Source organism: Microtus pennsylvanicus, unplaced genomic scaffold, assembly GCF_037038515.1.
Source record: "Microtus pennsylvanicus isolate mMicPen1 unplaced genomic scaffold, mMicPen1.hap1 Scaffold_148, whole genome shotgun sequence".
Lineage (NCBI taxonomy): Eukaryota > Metazoa > Chordata > Mammalia > Rodentia > Cricetidae > Microtus > Microtus pennsylvanicus.
This window is the reverse complement of record NW_027460896.1, coordinates 2,583,382-2,597,803: the sequence shown is the minus strand read 5'-3', so window position 1 is coordinate 2,597,803 and position 14,422 is coordinate 2,583,382. Positions and strand designations below refer to the sequence as shown.

The 14,422-nt window shown below is 49.3% G+C and overlaps 1 protein-coding gene across 1 annotated transcript; it reads right to left on the bottom strand.

Annotated features, from left to right (window-relative positions):
* Positions 1-464: 464 nt before the first annotated feature.
* Positions 465-14,183, bottom strand: LOC142842157 (fibroblast growth factor receptor 3-like). Its single transcript, XM_075959062.1, is given in 18 exon segments — positions 465-525; positions 527-606; positions 774-879; positions 1,025-1,162; positions 1,360-1,430; positions 1,511-1,633; positions 1,751-1,938; positions 2,017-2,127; positions 2,203-2,324; positions 2,547-2,752; positions 3,043-3,194; positions 3,678-3,822; positions 5,563-5,753; positions 5,833-5,956; positions 6,483-6,652; positions 9,539-9,592; positions 9,887-10,156; positions 14,081-14,183. Coding segments are annotated over 18 exon segments (2,415 nt in total).
* Between the last annotated feature and the right edge of the window lie 239 nt (positions 14,184-14,422).

Here is a 14,422-nt window from a genome sequence, read left to right as displayed (position 1 = left end):
CCACAGAGACAAATCTCATAACCAGTCCCCACAGAGAGTGAGGATGTGGCTGTACAGATGCCAGAATGGAAGGTAAGTGGCACAGGTGTGAATCAGAACTGGTTATCTCTTTATTTTTTGGAAAGTAAGTTGTTTGCATTAACAAAACTACTTCTGCCAATGTGGGCTGACAAACCACATGCTAGGATCCAAGAAAAGTTACCCTGAGACACTGTCCTGGCACTGCTAGCTTATAGGCAAGAGACAGCCACCAAAGTCAAGGGCTCAGTAACAGTACAAAAAAATAACAAGAGTAAGTTCACTGCTTTTTCTTACTACGTTTGAAACATAATAGTCAATACTATAAAACGAGGAAGTGTCACATAAGAAGTGTTAACCCTACAGCAAATACAACTTGTAAATACTCCATACATTTTATATACATAAACATTAACTGGGGCTTGGTCTATGGGATTCTTGGCCCATCATGTCTGAGGCCTCCAATTCCTGGGTTGGGTTGGGGGTAGCAGGTTGTGGGTGAACAGTTATCTCTAAGGAACTGGGGCTCCTGGTATCCTCATCACCTGGCAAGCTCTGCTCAAAAGGCACTGATAGGTCCAGGTATACCTGTTGGTAGAAAAGGTCATAGGACTATGTTAGTTTGCATCCCCTTGGTCCCACGGCCATCTATGTTCAGGCTGGCCCTTGAAGGCCAACCCCATTACTGGAACTTGGAGGAGCATCCCGCCCAGGAATCAGAGAAGGCAGAGAGGGCAGGACTGAGTGGTACTTACGTGGGTTGATGTCACAGTGAGGATGCCATCTAAACCCTCTACCAGAAGCTTGAAGGTGGGCCTCTGTGAAGGCACTGCATGCCAACATTCCCGCATTATCCCATACCTGTGGCAAATATGACTGTGGTTTCTTGGCCTGTTGTCCATCCCTACCTCACCCAAGGCTACCAGCCTCCTATCAGGAGCCCTGGTAGGAAACCAGCCACTCCCAGGGACTAGTTAGAGGAGTGCACAAGGAATGCTTTGCTCACAGGTCATGTGTGCAGTTGGCAGGCTTGTGCATGCGGTAGCCATCTTTCAATAGTTTGAAAAGCTCTTCCACTGGGATGCCGGGATATGGTGTGCCCCCCAGTGTAAAGATCTCCCAGAGCAGGACTCCAAAGGACCACCTGTATGGGAGTGAGGGCAGAGGCCTGTTATTCCTGGTCAATTACTCTAACAGTTTTACAACAGGACAGGTTACCAATGGGCAAGGAGGAGTGTGTGGATGAGAGACATGGCAGGGCTATGCTGTTGTCTACAGCCTAAAGGCTGTGATAGGTGTGACTTGGGTCTTGCTATCCCCATCCTATGATAGGACACATACACATCACTCTGGTGGGTGTAGACTCCGTCAAACAGGGACTCTGGTGCCATCCACTTCACAGGTAGCCGGCCCTAGGCAGAGGGAGAGTTGTTGGCTGTCAGGTGTTCCCTGGTGGAGCACAGCACCCCAACCACCCTGTAATGGGGCTCACATATGTGGTCTTCTTGTAGCATTCCAGATTGTGCACATCACGGGCCAGGCCAAAATCTGCAATCTTCATCACATTGTCCTCAGTCACCAACACGTTTCTGGCAGCCAAGTCTCTGTGAATACACTGAGGAGGCATGAAAGGAACCTGTGCTAAACTGACACCTCCCTAGCCTAAGCAAGCTTGATATCCACTCTTCCACTCAGGAAGACCCTACCTCGTCTGTGCCCCAGCTCTGCTCACCTTCTGAGAAGCCAGGTACTCCATACCTCTGGCCACCTGATAGGCACAGGACACTAGATCTTTGCGGGTAAGCTGTTTTTCTGGCAGCCTGGAGGCACCATAGTATTCCATGCTTAGGGGCCTTTGTGCCCGCAGGAACTCCCGGAGGTTACCCTTGGCGGCATACTCCATCAGCACATACAATGGCCCTGGAAGCACAGATACCTCGGAGATGTTGTGTGACTCAGGGGCCCCCATCTAACTGTCCACCCACCTGCTGTACTTACCACCCTGTGTGCAGGCCCCCAGCAGGTTGATAATGTTCTTGTGCTTGCCAATAGCTTTCATCATCTCCATCTCAGACACCAGGTCCAACAAGTCCTGGTCACTGGCATCATCTGTGTTGAAAGTGGGAATGTCAGGTGGTGGCCCTGCAGCCCCCACTGCCCTGTGCTACTTCTCTCCCTCCTCACCTTTCAGCATTTTCACAGCCACAGTGACAGGCTTGTCAGTGTTGTCCATGTTAAAGCCAACAGCCTCTGCCATAAAAACCTGGCCAAAGCAGCCTTCTCCTAGAGAATTACCAAGTGTCAGCCTGTCCGAAGAAGCAGAGGCAGTGAGTATGTGCCCAGGACCCCCAGCCCTCATGGCCCTGTGCCACTGCATCCATAGCTGGCAATTGGGCTCTTGCTCATGAAGACAGAGTAACCCAAGTCTCACCCCGGACCCCACCTCCAACAGATCTCTGCCTGGTAGCCATCTAGCCCCCAGCCACAGAACCTCCTCCAAGTATACATAAAACCCCACCAGCACTGACCGAGTTCTAGATATTTCCCACTTTGGGTCGGCTGGCAGCTCAAGCTCAGAAATACTGGCCATTACAGTATGTTCTCTTGAAACTGGGTGGACGATGTGGACCAAGGGTATATCAGAGTTCATGGAGGTCACCTGCTTGGATCATTAGGGATAGGTTGGTGCCAGACAATGGATGCTGGGCATTGGGAAAGGGTTGAGGTGGTGTAACTTCCAGGAGTAGCAAGGTCAAGTCCATGTGAGGCAGTATGTAGGGCCAAGAAGAGGGATGCTCAAACAGTGGTTACTGAAGACTCAAAGTTGTTTTGAGTAATGTGGGATCCATGTGGAGAATAGGAATAGGGAAGGGTCAGCTCATCTGACTGCAGAGAAATGAGTACCAAGCAGGCCTCAGGTACTGCTGGGACTTTAGGAGGTTCAAGGTACAACAGAGAGATCAAAACTTGTTATCTACTTTAAGTTACCTGTTGCTCAGGTGTGAAGCAGAAGCTATTGTCAACATTGGGAGACCTCAGGTTCTTTCTTGAGACTCTACGCAGGTAGCAGAGTGTCACAGTTGCAGTCAAGATTAAGATGGAGAAGCCCACCCAGAAGCTGATGGTGCCTGCAGATAACCTGCCAGCCGCACTACTCTCTGCCAGCTCTCTCTCAGCTGCAAAGACATAAATGTTGATGCCTCATCCAGCCTTGTGGGACTTCCCATTGCCCTGAGCTCTAGGTACCTGTTGGGGAGCAAAGCTACTGGGATACTCAGAGTTTGGTGACCTACATCCCCAACTCACATTGGTAGTCCAAAACATCTATGAGTCAGCAGGGACCAGACTCAGGAGAGAAGCCTGGCAGAGCCAGAAGCATCCACACCACCACCAAGGCTCCCAGGAGATCCCAGAGCCTCAAGGCTAGACTATGGAAATCCAACTAGAGGATTGTGGGGGAGGCCTTTGCAAGATCAAGACGAGGCAGGGTGACACTCCCATACCAAGCACAAGGCCAGGGTGGTTACCACAGGATGGACTGCAGTAAGTCACAGTGCACCCTGCTGTCCATGTCCCTGGCAGCTTTGTTATGTTCTGAGCTCGCACCATAAGAGGGCAGATGGAGCACCAGCACCAGCAGCAGCAGCAGCAGCAAATACCTGGCAGTACCTCCAGCCATGCAGAGTGATGGGAAAATCCGAAATAATTGCCTGCCAGACAGGTGTACTCCCCTGAGTCCTCAAAGGTGATATTGCGCAAAGACAGAACTTCTAGCTCCTTGTTGCTTGTGTTAATGCCTGATGTCTACAAAGAGAGAACAGAAATCAATATGCAAGCACCAGCACGTCCCTTTGGGTACCACAGCACAGTCCACATGGAGATGATCAGACAGGCTTCAAGGAAAATGCCGCCTCTGCTACCACCTTGACAACTACAGCTCTACCACTGCAATGGATGCTGAACCAAGGCACGGAGCCTGAAACCAGTCCCTCTGTTGGTGGATAGTTCCCTGTCCCAAGGCAAGCATCGGGCACTTGGGCAGCATGGTACCACAAAGAAGCAACATGCAGGGTTAGTACAGAAAAAAAAGATGGGCAGACAGATGTATGGAGAGAAAACCAGAGGAAATCAGTGTCAGCCAGAGAATGGTGGAAAGTCGATGTTCTGAAGCAGCACAGGGCTCAGCCCCTGGAAGGTTCTGAAAACTTCTAAGCAAGAGAACAGCACAGACCTGAGGGGCTTTGAAGGAGGTAGGAAGTCAGTGCTGGCTGGGAGCTACCAGTATTATCAAGGCATCAGAAACAGAAGATGAGTCAGAGGTGGGTCAGTTATCACCTACTTGAGGACTGTGAACATACCACCAAAATGCCTTCTCAGCCATGCTTATGAAATTGATGGCTCAACAAATGTACTTGCCCCATCCCATTCTGACACACTGAAAGATAAAGGTGTGTATCTTCCTTCAGATTGTCACTGATCCAGGATATCTCTAGAAGACAATGAGGACAAGACAGGGCAACGGAGATGCCAAAGAATGGGTTGGGGGAGGAAGAATTGGAAAGCTGCCTGAAGCGAGGCACATAATGGCAGTGGTGGGAGTGGTTTCAAAGACTGGCCTCCTTCATGTCCACTCTCCCTACACACACACACACACACACACACAGAGAGAGAGAGAGAGAGAGAGAGAGAGAGAGAGAGAGAGAGAGAGAGAAACACATAGACAGACAAAGAGAGAGAAACACACAGACAAAGAGAGAGAAACACACACACAGAGAAAGAGAGCACACACACAGAGAGAAACACAGACAAAGAGAGAAAACCACATACAGAGAGAGAGAGAGAGAGAGAGAGAGAGAGAGAGAGAGAGAGAGAGAAGGGAACCCATACTCTTCAAATCTTCATCCCAAGGGTCATATCACATCAGCCTGTGCTCACGAAACCACACACCCACAGTGGGAGCTACACTGGACATGGTCCTAGTGGTCTCTCTCAAAGCCAGGATACCAACTCCTGCCAAAACCTGTTCTCTCCATCAGACCTCCAAGTCTCTCTTTCCTGTGTTGCAAAGCCCAACTCTCTCTCTCTCTCTCTCTCTCTCTCTCTCTCTCTCTCTCGGCCCCCACCTGAGGCTATGAAGCAAAGCTACAGGCAGAGGGAGGCAGGAAGAGTCCGTCAAGGCAGGGTGGAGCTAGTGCTACAGTGAAGGCAGCTGGAGAGTGGACAGCCAGTACTCTGATGTCAGAGGGTACTAGTACAGCAGACATCCCCCGAGCCACCACAGCTATCACCCAGAGAAGCCTTCTGTAGGCCCAAGCCTCAGAGCAAACAGGGAAACAAGTCCTACGGGAGGGCACAAGTAACACAGAGCCTGCCTGGAGCTCAGAACAGGTGATGAGTTCTGAGACTCAGGTGCCCATTCCCAGAAACCCCAACACGTGGGTCCCAGTCCCAAGGTATTCCTCAGCTGAAGAGGGACTTAAGGACCAGGGCAAGGCACTTCCAGCTAACCCATCCACCCAACCAGCTGCCAACAACAGAGCCCACCTTGAGTACGATGACATAGGGCTTGCCATCCGGGCCTGTCTTGCTGCCATTCACCTCAACATGCTTCAGCCACTGGATGTGTGGTTGGGCATCACTGTACACCTTGCAGTGGAACTCTACATCACTTCCTAGGGTGGCTGTCTGGTTTTCTGGCAGCCCAGCCTGCAAAATGGGCCGATGTGGGAAGCGCTCTGTAAGACACAGACAGTCGGTGCAGTGGGTCCAATGGCCTGAGGCTGACCTGCTTTAGTCACCCAGCCTGGCTCTTACCCAGTACATCCAGTGTGTAAGTCTGCTGGATGCTCCCAAACTTGTTCTGAACCACGCAGGTATAGTAGCCACTATCAGAAGGCACCACACTTTCCATGACCAGGCTCCAGTGCCGGTGCCTAAGCTGCAGGTAAAGTTAGTAGGTGAGTGACTGTGGATGCCCAAAAATGTGAGCCTGTTTTCATCCTGACAGATAGTTAGGCTATGCAAACATACTTCTGCTCTTTCTTTTGTAATATAAGGTTACCTAGGAAGTGACTGCTTTCAGGATACTTGGTCTAGAGTGGCTTCGCTACTTAAACAACAAAAAGCTAATGACTTGATACCTCAAAATGTTAAAGTAATTAACTGTTGTACCTGTAGTTTGTATCAAGTTAAGGAAGACTTTTGTTGCCTTCTTCTCCTTTTGTATTTGGATATAAACATATAAGGAAAACTAAACAGGGAAAATTTCAGTATTCACTGGAATGCCCTCCTGGTACTTTTCTATGGTTTCAGTTTTATTACTTTTCACTTTACTTCTATTTCTAAAATCTCATGCCCCTACCCTGGCAAGAGGTATTTTTGTCGAGGCTGGTCTATGACAAATGATATGGGCTATACCCTCTGAATCCAGGCCCTACCTATCTGTGCCCCTTTTCCAGACTTACCTTGATGCCCCCCATGCGATGCTCCCCTCGGAATTCCTTGCCATTCTTCAGCCAGGAGATGGAGGGGGTGGGGTTGCCAGCAGCTGCACAGTGGAAGCGTACCGTGCTGGTGGCTGGCACAGCCAGCAATTTCATATCCATACGGTCTGGCCGAGTCCAGTAAGGGGCCCCTGATGGCAGAAATGCTCATAACAGCATGATCAGTACACCCTTTGCAAAGCTCCCCTGCCAGCACACCCTCAAGCTTCATCCCTCATCTGTATTGAGACTCCTTTGCTTTGTCTGAACACTGCATCCACAGCTGTCCCACTCTCAGTCTTGGGCTATTCTCTTCTCTCCATCTGAGGCAGGCTCACAGGTATAGGGACCCAGGAAGTAGAACCCAGTAGGATGTAGATCCTGGGAAGCAACTAGGCCAGGTCATTCCACCAGTACACCAAACCTGAGTCAGCCTGTATAGTGCCCAGTGAAGGCAGGTACCCTTCAGGTCATGCTTCCCCTCCACTGAATTCCCTCCTTCCTCTTGGGTGGGTGGAGGATGCTGTGGTGGACTATCAATTTAAGATGTGTTACATCTTTATATGTTGTGGAACAATTGTTTCATGATGCAAAGATGTGTTTCACTTTTTTATGTTGTATTTGCTTAACTTGGTGAAGCTGTGTTACTCTGTCTGGTCTAATAAAGAGCTAAATGACCAGGGCAAGAGAGGGAAATAGGCAGGGCTCGCAGGCAGAGAGGATAAAGAGAAGGAGAAAGTTTAAGAAGGAACAAGAAAAGAAAGAGGAGGATGCAAAGACCCAGTCACCCAGCTACACAGTCAGCCACAAAGTAAGAAGAAAGGTTTATAGAATAGAGAAAGATAAAACCCCAGAAGCAAAGTGTAGATGGGATAATGTAAGTTAAGAAAAGTTGGCTAGAAATAAGCCACGTCAAGGTCATACAATCATAAGTAATATGTGTCCGTGTGTTTATTTGGGAGCTGGGCGGTGGGCTCCCAAAGAGTAGAACAAAAACAACCAGCAACAGGATGCCATATGTTTGGACTCATGAGGAAGCTGAGGGAGGCAACAAATTTCCAAAACAGAGAACAAAGGCCGGGGCAGGGTCTTCCACAGTGACTCAATCAGAGGGCCCTATGCATCTCTGGGAGGAGGAACTGACATGTGAAATAGGAGAAAAGTGTGCAGACACTGGAGAGGTGTCCCTCCTAGCTCTGAATTGCCCACCCAGGCTCCAAATTTGGCCAGTAGGCTTGAGAGAAGAGTGCCACAATGGGACACTACAGCAACTTTATGGTGCCCAATGCCAGGTAAGGTCAAGAAAGTGACCCTTCAGGCACCTTACCTAAGTGTTTATGGTGCAAAAACACTAAATACAACCTGGGAAGTCCAGGATGACAGAAGAAAACAGGAAATTACAAACACATTGGTAATTGTTGGGGCAGAAGCTAGAGACCAACTGGGTTAGAAATTCTGCTTTGAACAACCTGATAGCCAAAGTTGAAAGGGAGAATGAGAAACTGACCCACTTCTCAGGACTACTACCTTTTTTTGGCTTCCGTCCTAGAATCTAAGTCCATTTTTATGAGGGTTGTGAAACCTCAAACAAGTCCCTATACCTGCTCTCTTCACCCGCACACACTCATAAGACTCATTACCCTGTTTTCTCATTAAGTTTGTCTCTCTGATTCCTCTCAGACCCTTGTGCACTCTACCCCAGAAGGTTCTAGGTGGTCTGAGGACTCAGTTAACACCAACCTAGTCTCAGAGTCATAACCACTCCGCATAACATGTCTGGACCCATGATGTTCTCCCTCCCTCTCCCTCTCTCCCTCCCTCTCTCTCTCTCTCTCTCTCTCTCTCTCTCTCTCTCTCTCTCTCTGCCCAGACCCTGAATTTCCTGTAAACAACTTGTTATGCTTGCAGCTGCTCTGTCTGAGCAAAACAACTTGTTTTTACTGTGTTTGTAGCTACTCTGAGCATGAGACCCTCAGGAGTTCCTGATGGAAGGAGAGTGGTTTCTGGTGGGTTTGCCTGGGGCATGGCTATCAGTTAATGAGCCATATATAAGTGGTTCTGGTACACAATAAAGGGACATTCTTGTTTCAAGGATGACCCATGTCTCTGTGTGTCTTTGTGTGTTAAATCTTCAGGTTCTTGCCTGGCTCATGGATGGTCCTTTAGTGCAGGCTCCACAATACAGGTGCAGTATAATAGTACACGTTGTACTACAGATGGTACCTCTCTCTCTATCTATCTATCTATCTATCTATCTATCTATCTATCTATCTTCCTCTCTCTCTCCCGCAATGGTTCTAGGCCATACCATGGGCACTGCCATGTGCCCTCATATACTCACACCAAATCTATGATGCCCCCTTTACAATGTATGCCTCAGCATGGCACTGCTCCCCTCCTGCTGGTCTGCAGCAACAGCCACTAGGCCTGTGAATCTGCTGTCAGACAATGGTTTCTACCCTGTCACTTGTATTTTAATAAAATGCTGATTGGCCAGTAGCCAGGAAGGAAGTATAGGCAGGACAACTGGACAGGGAGTAGAGGTGGGTCAATGAGAACAGAATTCTGGGAAGTGGAAAGCTCTTTCTGCCATCCTGGCCCTGCCACAGAAGAAGCAAGATGTGAATGCCTCTCTGTAAATGGTACTGAGCCATGTAGCTAACACAGATAAGAATAATGGACTAATATAAGTTATGAGTTAATAAGAAGCCTGGGCTAATGGGCCAATCAATTTATAACTAATGTAGACCTCTGTTTGATTTCTTTGGGACTTAATGATTGTGGGAACCAGGCAGGAAAGAAACCCAGACAACATGAATCCCTGGATCTATGTCCTCGTCAGTGGCAACCTGAGCTCCTTGCCTGGTTTACTCATATTCCTTCCCACCAGAACTTACCAAAACCCCTGCAGAGTAGCCCTGCCTCCTCACTGCCCCTGGGGGCACTGTCTACCTGTAGCAGTGCCCCTAAACAACAAGACTACAGGAAGGAAGCAGCCTGATACTGACCAGGTCAGTGTGCCTAGGCTCTGATCTTACCTGTGTCTTCAGCCACGTTCTCACCATCTTCTTCATCTCCTGAGGATGGAGCATCTGCAATAGTTATAAGCAAGCAGTGGTCCTGTGACACTCCTACATCCAGAGACCTGCTGCTCCCTATTTTGAGAGTACACTGCTCTCCATCTTTAGGGATCACTGCTCCCTGCCTTTGCAAGGCCATTCATTCAAATAGCACAGAATTGGGGGCACCCCCCTGTGATGTGGGGAACTAAGCCAGCAACACTCTTGAGCCAGGGATCCTGGAACCATGCTGCCTTGGACTGCCCTGACCTCCCTAGCTATGCAGCTGCTCAACACAGTTGTCAGCCCCAGCCACCAAGAACTTACCTGTCACATGCACAGTGAAGCGGCACAGGACATCCTGAGTGAGCTGCTGCTGGCACATGTAGACCCCGGCATCGTCATGGGAGATGTTCAGCACTTGTAACCTCTGGGGCCCCACCAGGATGTGGTGGGAAGCTATCAGCTCTGTGTCATCCTTAGACCAGACAGTGCAGCCTGTGCCGGCACCTCTAGGCACAGAGCAGAACAGCTCCATGGTGTCCCCGCAGCCAAAGACCACTTGCTCTTGCTGGTTAGGCCCAGGGCCTGGGGCCTCTGTGGATGAAATGGAAAGCTGTGAAACAGATTCTTCAAAGTAGCATGCTGAAGGCCCATACTTTGCTTTGCAAACTAGCAAAGCTATGGCAGGCAAGTGAGAGGCGTGCTCCTGGGGCTTGGGGTTCTGCCAGACAATGTTCAAACCAGGAGTAGGCAGACTATTTTAGTAAGAGCCCAGGGGTGTCAGTACCTCAACTCTGTTAGTGGTGTGTGTTAAGGTTTCTGTCTCTGTCCTGGAGGAGGAAGCTGTCTTCCAGGGATGATATGGAAGAGACACAGCTGCTTAGGACCAGCCTAGATTGGATTCACACATTAGAGGGTAGGAGCGTGATGATTAGAATTATTAAGCAAAGAGAAACAGAGATGAGAGAGAAATAAAAGATAAAACACAGAACTGCATCAGGAGGGAAATTTAGTGAATACTGAGCCACCCCTTTATTTTCCATATATCTTTTCATACCCCACTCCAAAGAGGTAAAGGAGGAGACAACAGACTTCATCAACAAGGTAAAACAAACAGAGCACCTCTGATCTTTGGTCAAGATGAAGCTGATACACCTCTGCACTTAAAATACCAATTAACCACTCTAGGTCAGGACCACTTGTTTTGTAGTCACTTGTTGTCAACAACTTTGAAAAAGCAAAACAAGCCCAAACTCTCTGACCTCTAATCAAGGTGGAATGGACTCACATCTGTGTGCCCTGACACACAGCAGCACTCCTAGTAGCTGAAAGATCTGAAAATGTCAAGAAGGTTGGGGGAAGCTCTATGGTACAGCACCTGCCTGGAATGTCTGAAGCTTTAAACTCCTACACCTGGGGTTCCCATTTCACAAATGAGGACCATGGTTTGGCTAGGGGATGTGAGCCAACTGGAGCTAGAATCACAGTCAAGTGGAGACAGCCACCCATCCTGAGAGTTAAGAAACTGGAGTTCTTGGGTGGTTAGACACAGGTAGCCATACACTTCTCCCCTACCCAGATGGTGCCCAGCTCATGAGGAGACCCAAAGGCCTCACACCTAGGGACACACCACCAGCTGGTTATCACACCCAGATTTCCCTGCTAGGACCTAACAATGACCATCACAGGCACAGATGGGCTCAGGCTCCAGGACAGGGGCAGGTAGTCCTGCTGGTCAGACCTCCTTCCTTAGATTCAGATGGACTGATTAACATGTCACTTGCCATTCTGCAGATGCATAGCCTACATTCAATGCCCAAATGTCCATTCAAACTAAACCAGTACCAGTTCTGCCCATCCCAGAGTCATCCCACCAAGATTCCAACAGCCGGAGAGACTGTCCTCAAAAGTATCCACGAAGCTTGTGTCCCATGGAGCCAGACAGATTTTGTTTGTCCCTGAGTGGGCCTCACAGTAAGGAATCTTCTATCCTGACCTCTAATTCTCCTGCTGCCATGTCCTATGGAGGCAATCCAACGCTGGAAGCTTCCTGAGGCACCAAAGAAGACCAAGAACTGTCTAGTCAGTGGCCTCAGGGCAACCATTACCCAAAACAGTTGTGATTTAGTCTGGGCAAGACAAAAGGTCAAGCTATTCACACAAGTACTCTCATCAGGAGAGTGACTGGGGAAAGACACAGCATTCCACAGGATGGAGAGACAAATGCCTGGATGTATGAGGTGGGGAAGGGAAATGGCCCTGAATCAGCTGAGCTGACATTTGATCTATCTACCTATCCTGTCCACTAGGAGCCAGCACAGCCCAGATACATTTGGGCTCAGGCAACAGCAAATCCAACACTGTGATCCCATTCCAGTGTCACAGGGCCTATAGGAGCTTGTGTTGTGAGTTCCGCAGGTAATAAGGGAAACACAGTGTGGGATGTGGCTTGAGACAACACAGTATATGGTATATGCTGAGGAGAGAGTATCAGATCATGGTCTAATGGAGCCCTCACACCCCCATCAGCCTTGAGACCTTCGAAAACACAGATATTTTAGATTACAATTCATAACACTAGCAAAATTACAGTTAAGAAGTAGCAATAAAAATAATTTGATGGTCAGAGGTTACCATAACATGAGGAACTGTATTAATGGAAAATTAATTAGGATACTTGAAAACCACTGCAGGCTACTCTCTACCCCTATTGAGAACCCAGAACCCAGATTGCCCTGCCTACCAGGGGTGGCCAGTGTGGTTGCGGCCTAGCCCTGCTCCAGAACCCTTAGGTCCAGCCAGCTCCTGCTTGGTGATTTACGTTCCCAGAGAGAGTCAGCCATGTCTTTGTGTTTTCATTGCCAGGCCCATCTAGTTAAGGAATAGGATGAAGTTTATTGGCTTGTAAACTCCCTGGGTGGGGCAGGGCTGCTGCATTTTCACCAATCCACCTTCATTGCCTGGAGCACAGAGAGGGTTCATGCTTTCCTCTGGACCTAAGATCACTGACATCAGACACAGGGAATAATATCTTATCCTAAAATTAATATGGTTTCTGTCACTGGCCATTTGGCTCCTGGGGAAGGAAGCACTAATATGCAAGCCGAGGCTCAAAGAGAGTGCTGATTTCCTGACAACTGCTGTCATACCAGCTGAATGGCATGCACACTCAACCTTCCAGTCCACTTCCATTCACCAAAAAAAAGTTCCAGGCCAGGCAGTGGTGGCTCATGCCTTTAATCCCAGAACTTGGGAGGCAGAGGCAGGTAAATTTTTGTGAGTTCAAGCCAAACTTGATCTAAAAGAGCTAGCTTCAAGATAGGCTCCACAGCTGTCTCAGGAAAAAAAAAGGAAAAAGTTCCAGGAGAGCCCAGCTGCTGAGTTAGAAAGGTACTTGAGGTACTTGCCCCCACCTGCACCTTCCTGGGAGGCTGAGCTGAGCTGCCGTCAACTGGGTGGAGGAGAGGAGGCCGAGCTGTGCCACCAGGGTACAAAAGCCAAGGTTTAAAGGAGTGACTGTTGGGACATCTGCTCCAGTGGGGAAACAGCTCACCGTGTACTGTGCGGCACCATCAGGCCATTGGCCTGCATTGCCACACCATACCCAGGCACAGTGGGCAGGGGGCAGAGGTTAGGAAGAGCCAGTACACATATTTACCTCGGGGAGGTAAAGCCTCAGACTCTGGCTTTGTTTGATGGAATTCAGTGTCCCATCAGACTTTGCTGGCCAGCCAGTCTGTTTAGCTGAGCTGCGATCCTGGGACAAGTGCCTCTCACCTCCCAGAGTGTGGTCTACAGAGGTATGCCTCTGAAAGAGCACCCCGCAAGACACCTACCGGCAAAGAGAGGAGTGGAAGCTCTCAACATATCATGTGAGACACTGGGTGACAAAAGCTGAGCTTTGGCTGGAGTCCTCCTGCCTACCCCCAAACTCTAGCCTTCATTTTGGCTTAAGATGAGCAAGAACTGTCCTCAGTTCAAAATGGAGCTAGAAACCAACAACAGGCAGTTTTTGTCAACAATGGGAATCATGGAAACCCAGCAAGTGGCACTCTGACTGCTTAAGCTGAGAAGTCTGAGGCTCCCTGTCACAGTGATCCATTCTATTGGGTGCCTTACACTTGGGTAGTGATCCTGAGACTCAAGATACCTCATACAAGCTGGGCGGTGGTGGCGCACGCCTTTAATCCCAGCACTCGGGAGGCAGAGGCAGGCGGATCTCTGTGAGTTCGAGACCAGCCTGGTCTACAAGAGCTAGTTACAGGACAGGCTCCAAAACCACAGAGAAACCCTGTCTCGAAAAACCACAAAAAAAAAAAAAAGATACCTCATACACTGACACATAGCAATCTATAGATTCGGGAGAAGAACCGAACTCACTGCTCCCCATGGTGCTACTCACCCTGACATCCCCTACTCACTCAGGGGCTATCTGCCATTCCCAAAGCTTCTGACGGCCACCATCATCATCCCACATGTATCCCACCCTTCAGCCAGGCACATTGAGTCAGTCCATACCTGGTAGTTTCCTCACAAGTCTCTGCTCTGTGCTAGGAGGTTGGGAGGCAGCTCTGGTCCCAACCACTATGCATAGCACTAGCAAGCAAGCCAGGACTCCCATGGCTGGAGATGGCAGTGGCACCCTCATGCACAAGGCTCATATGAAGGTGTTACATCCCCAACGCCTAACTTCTGGTCCAGTGTGGGTAGATCCACTCTGGAGAGTCTGTGGGAGGAGACCAGCAAGTTTATCTGAGCAGGTGTGGTGGGAGGGGTCTAGGGGGTGGGGGCAGGGGATGAGGAAGACAGGAGGGCCTCAAGTACCTGAAAAAGGAAACCAGACCATTCTACCTTCTGTGG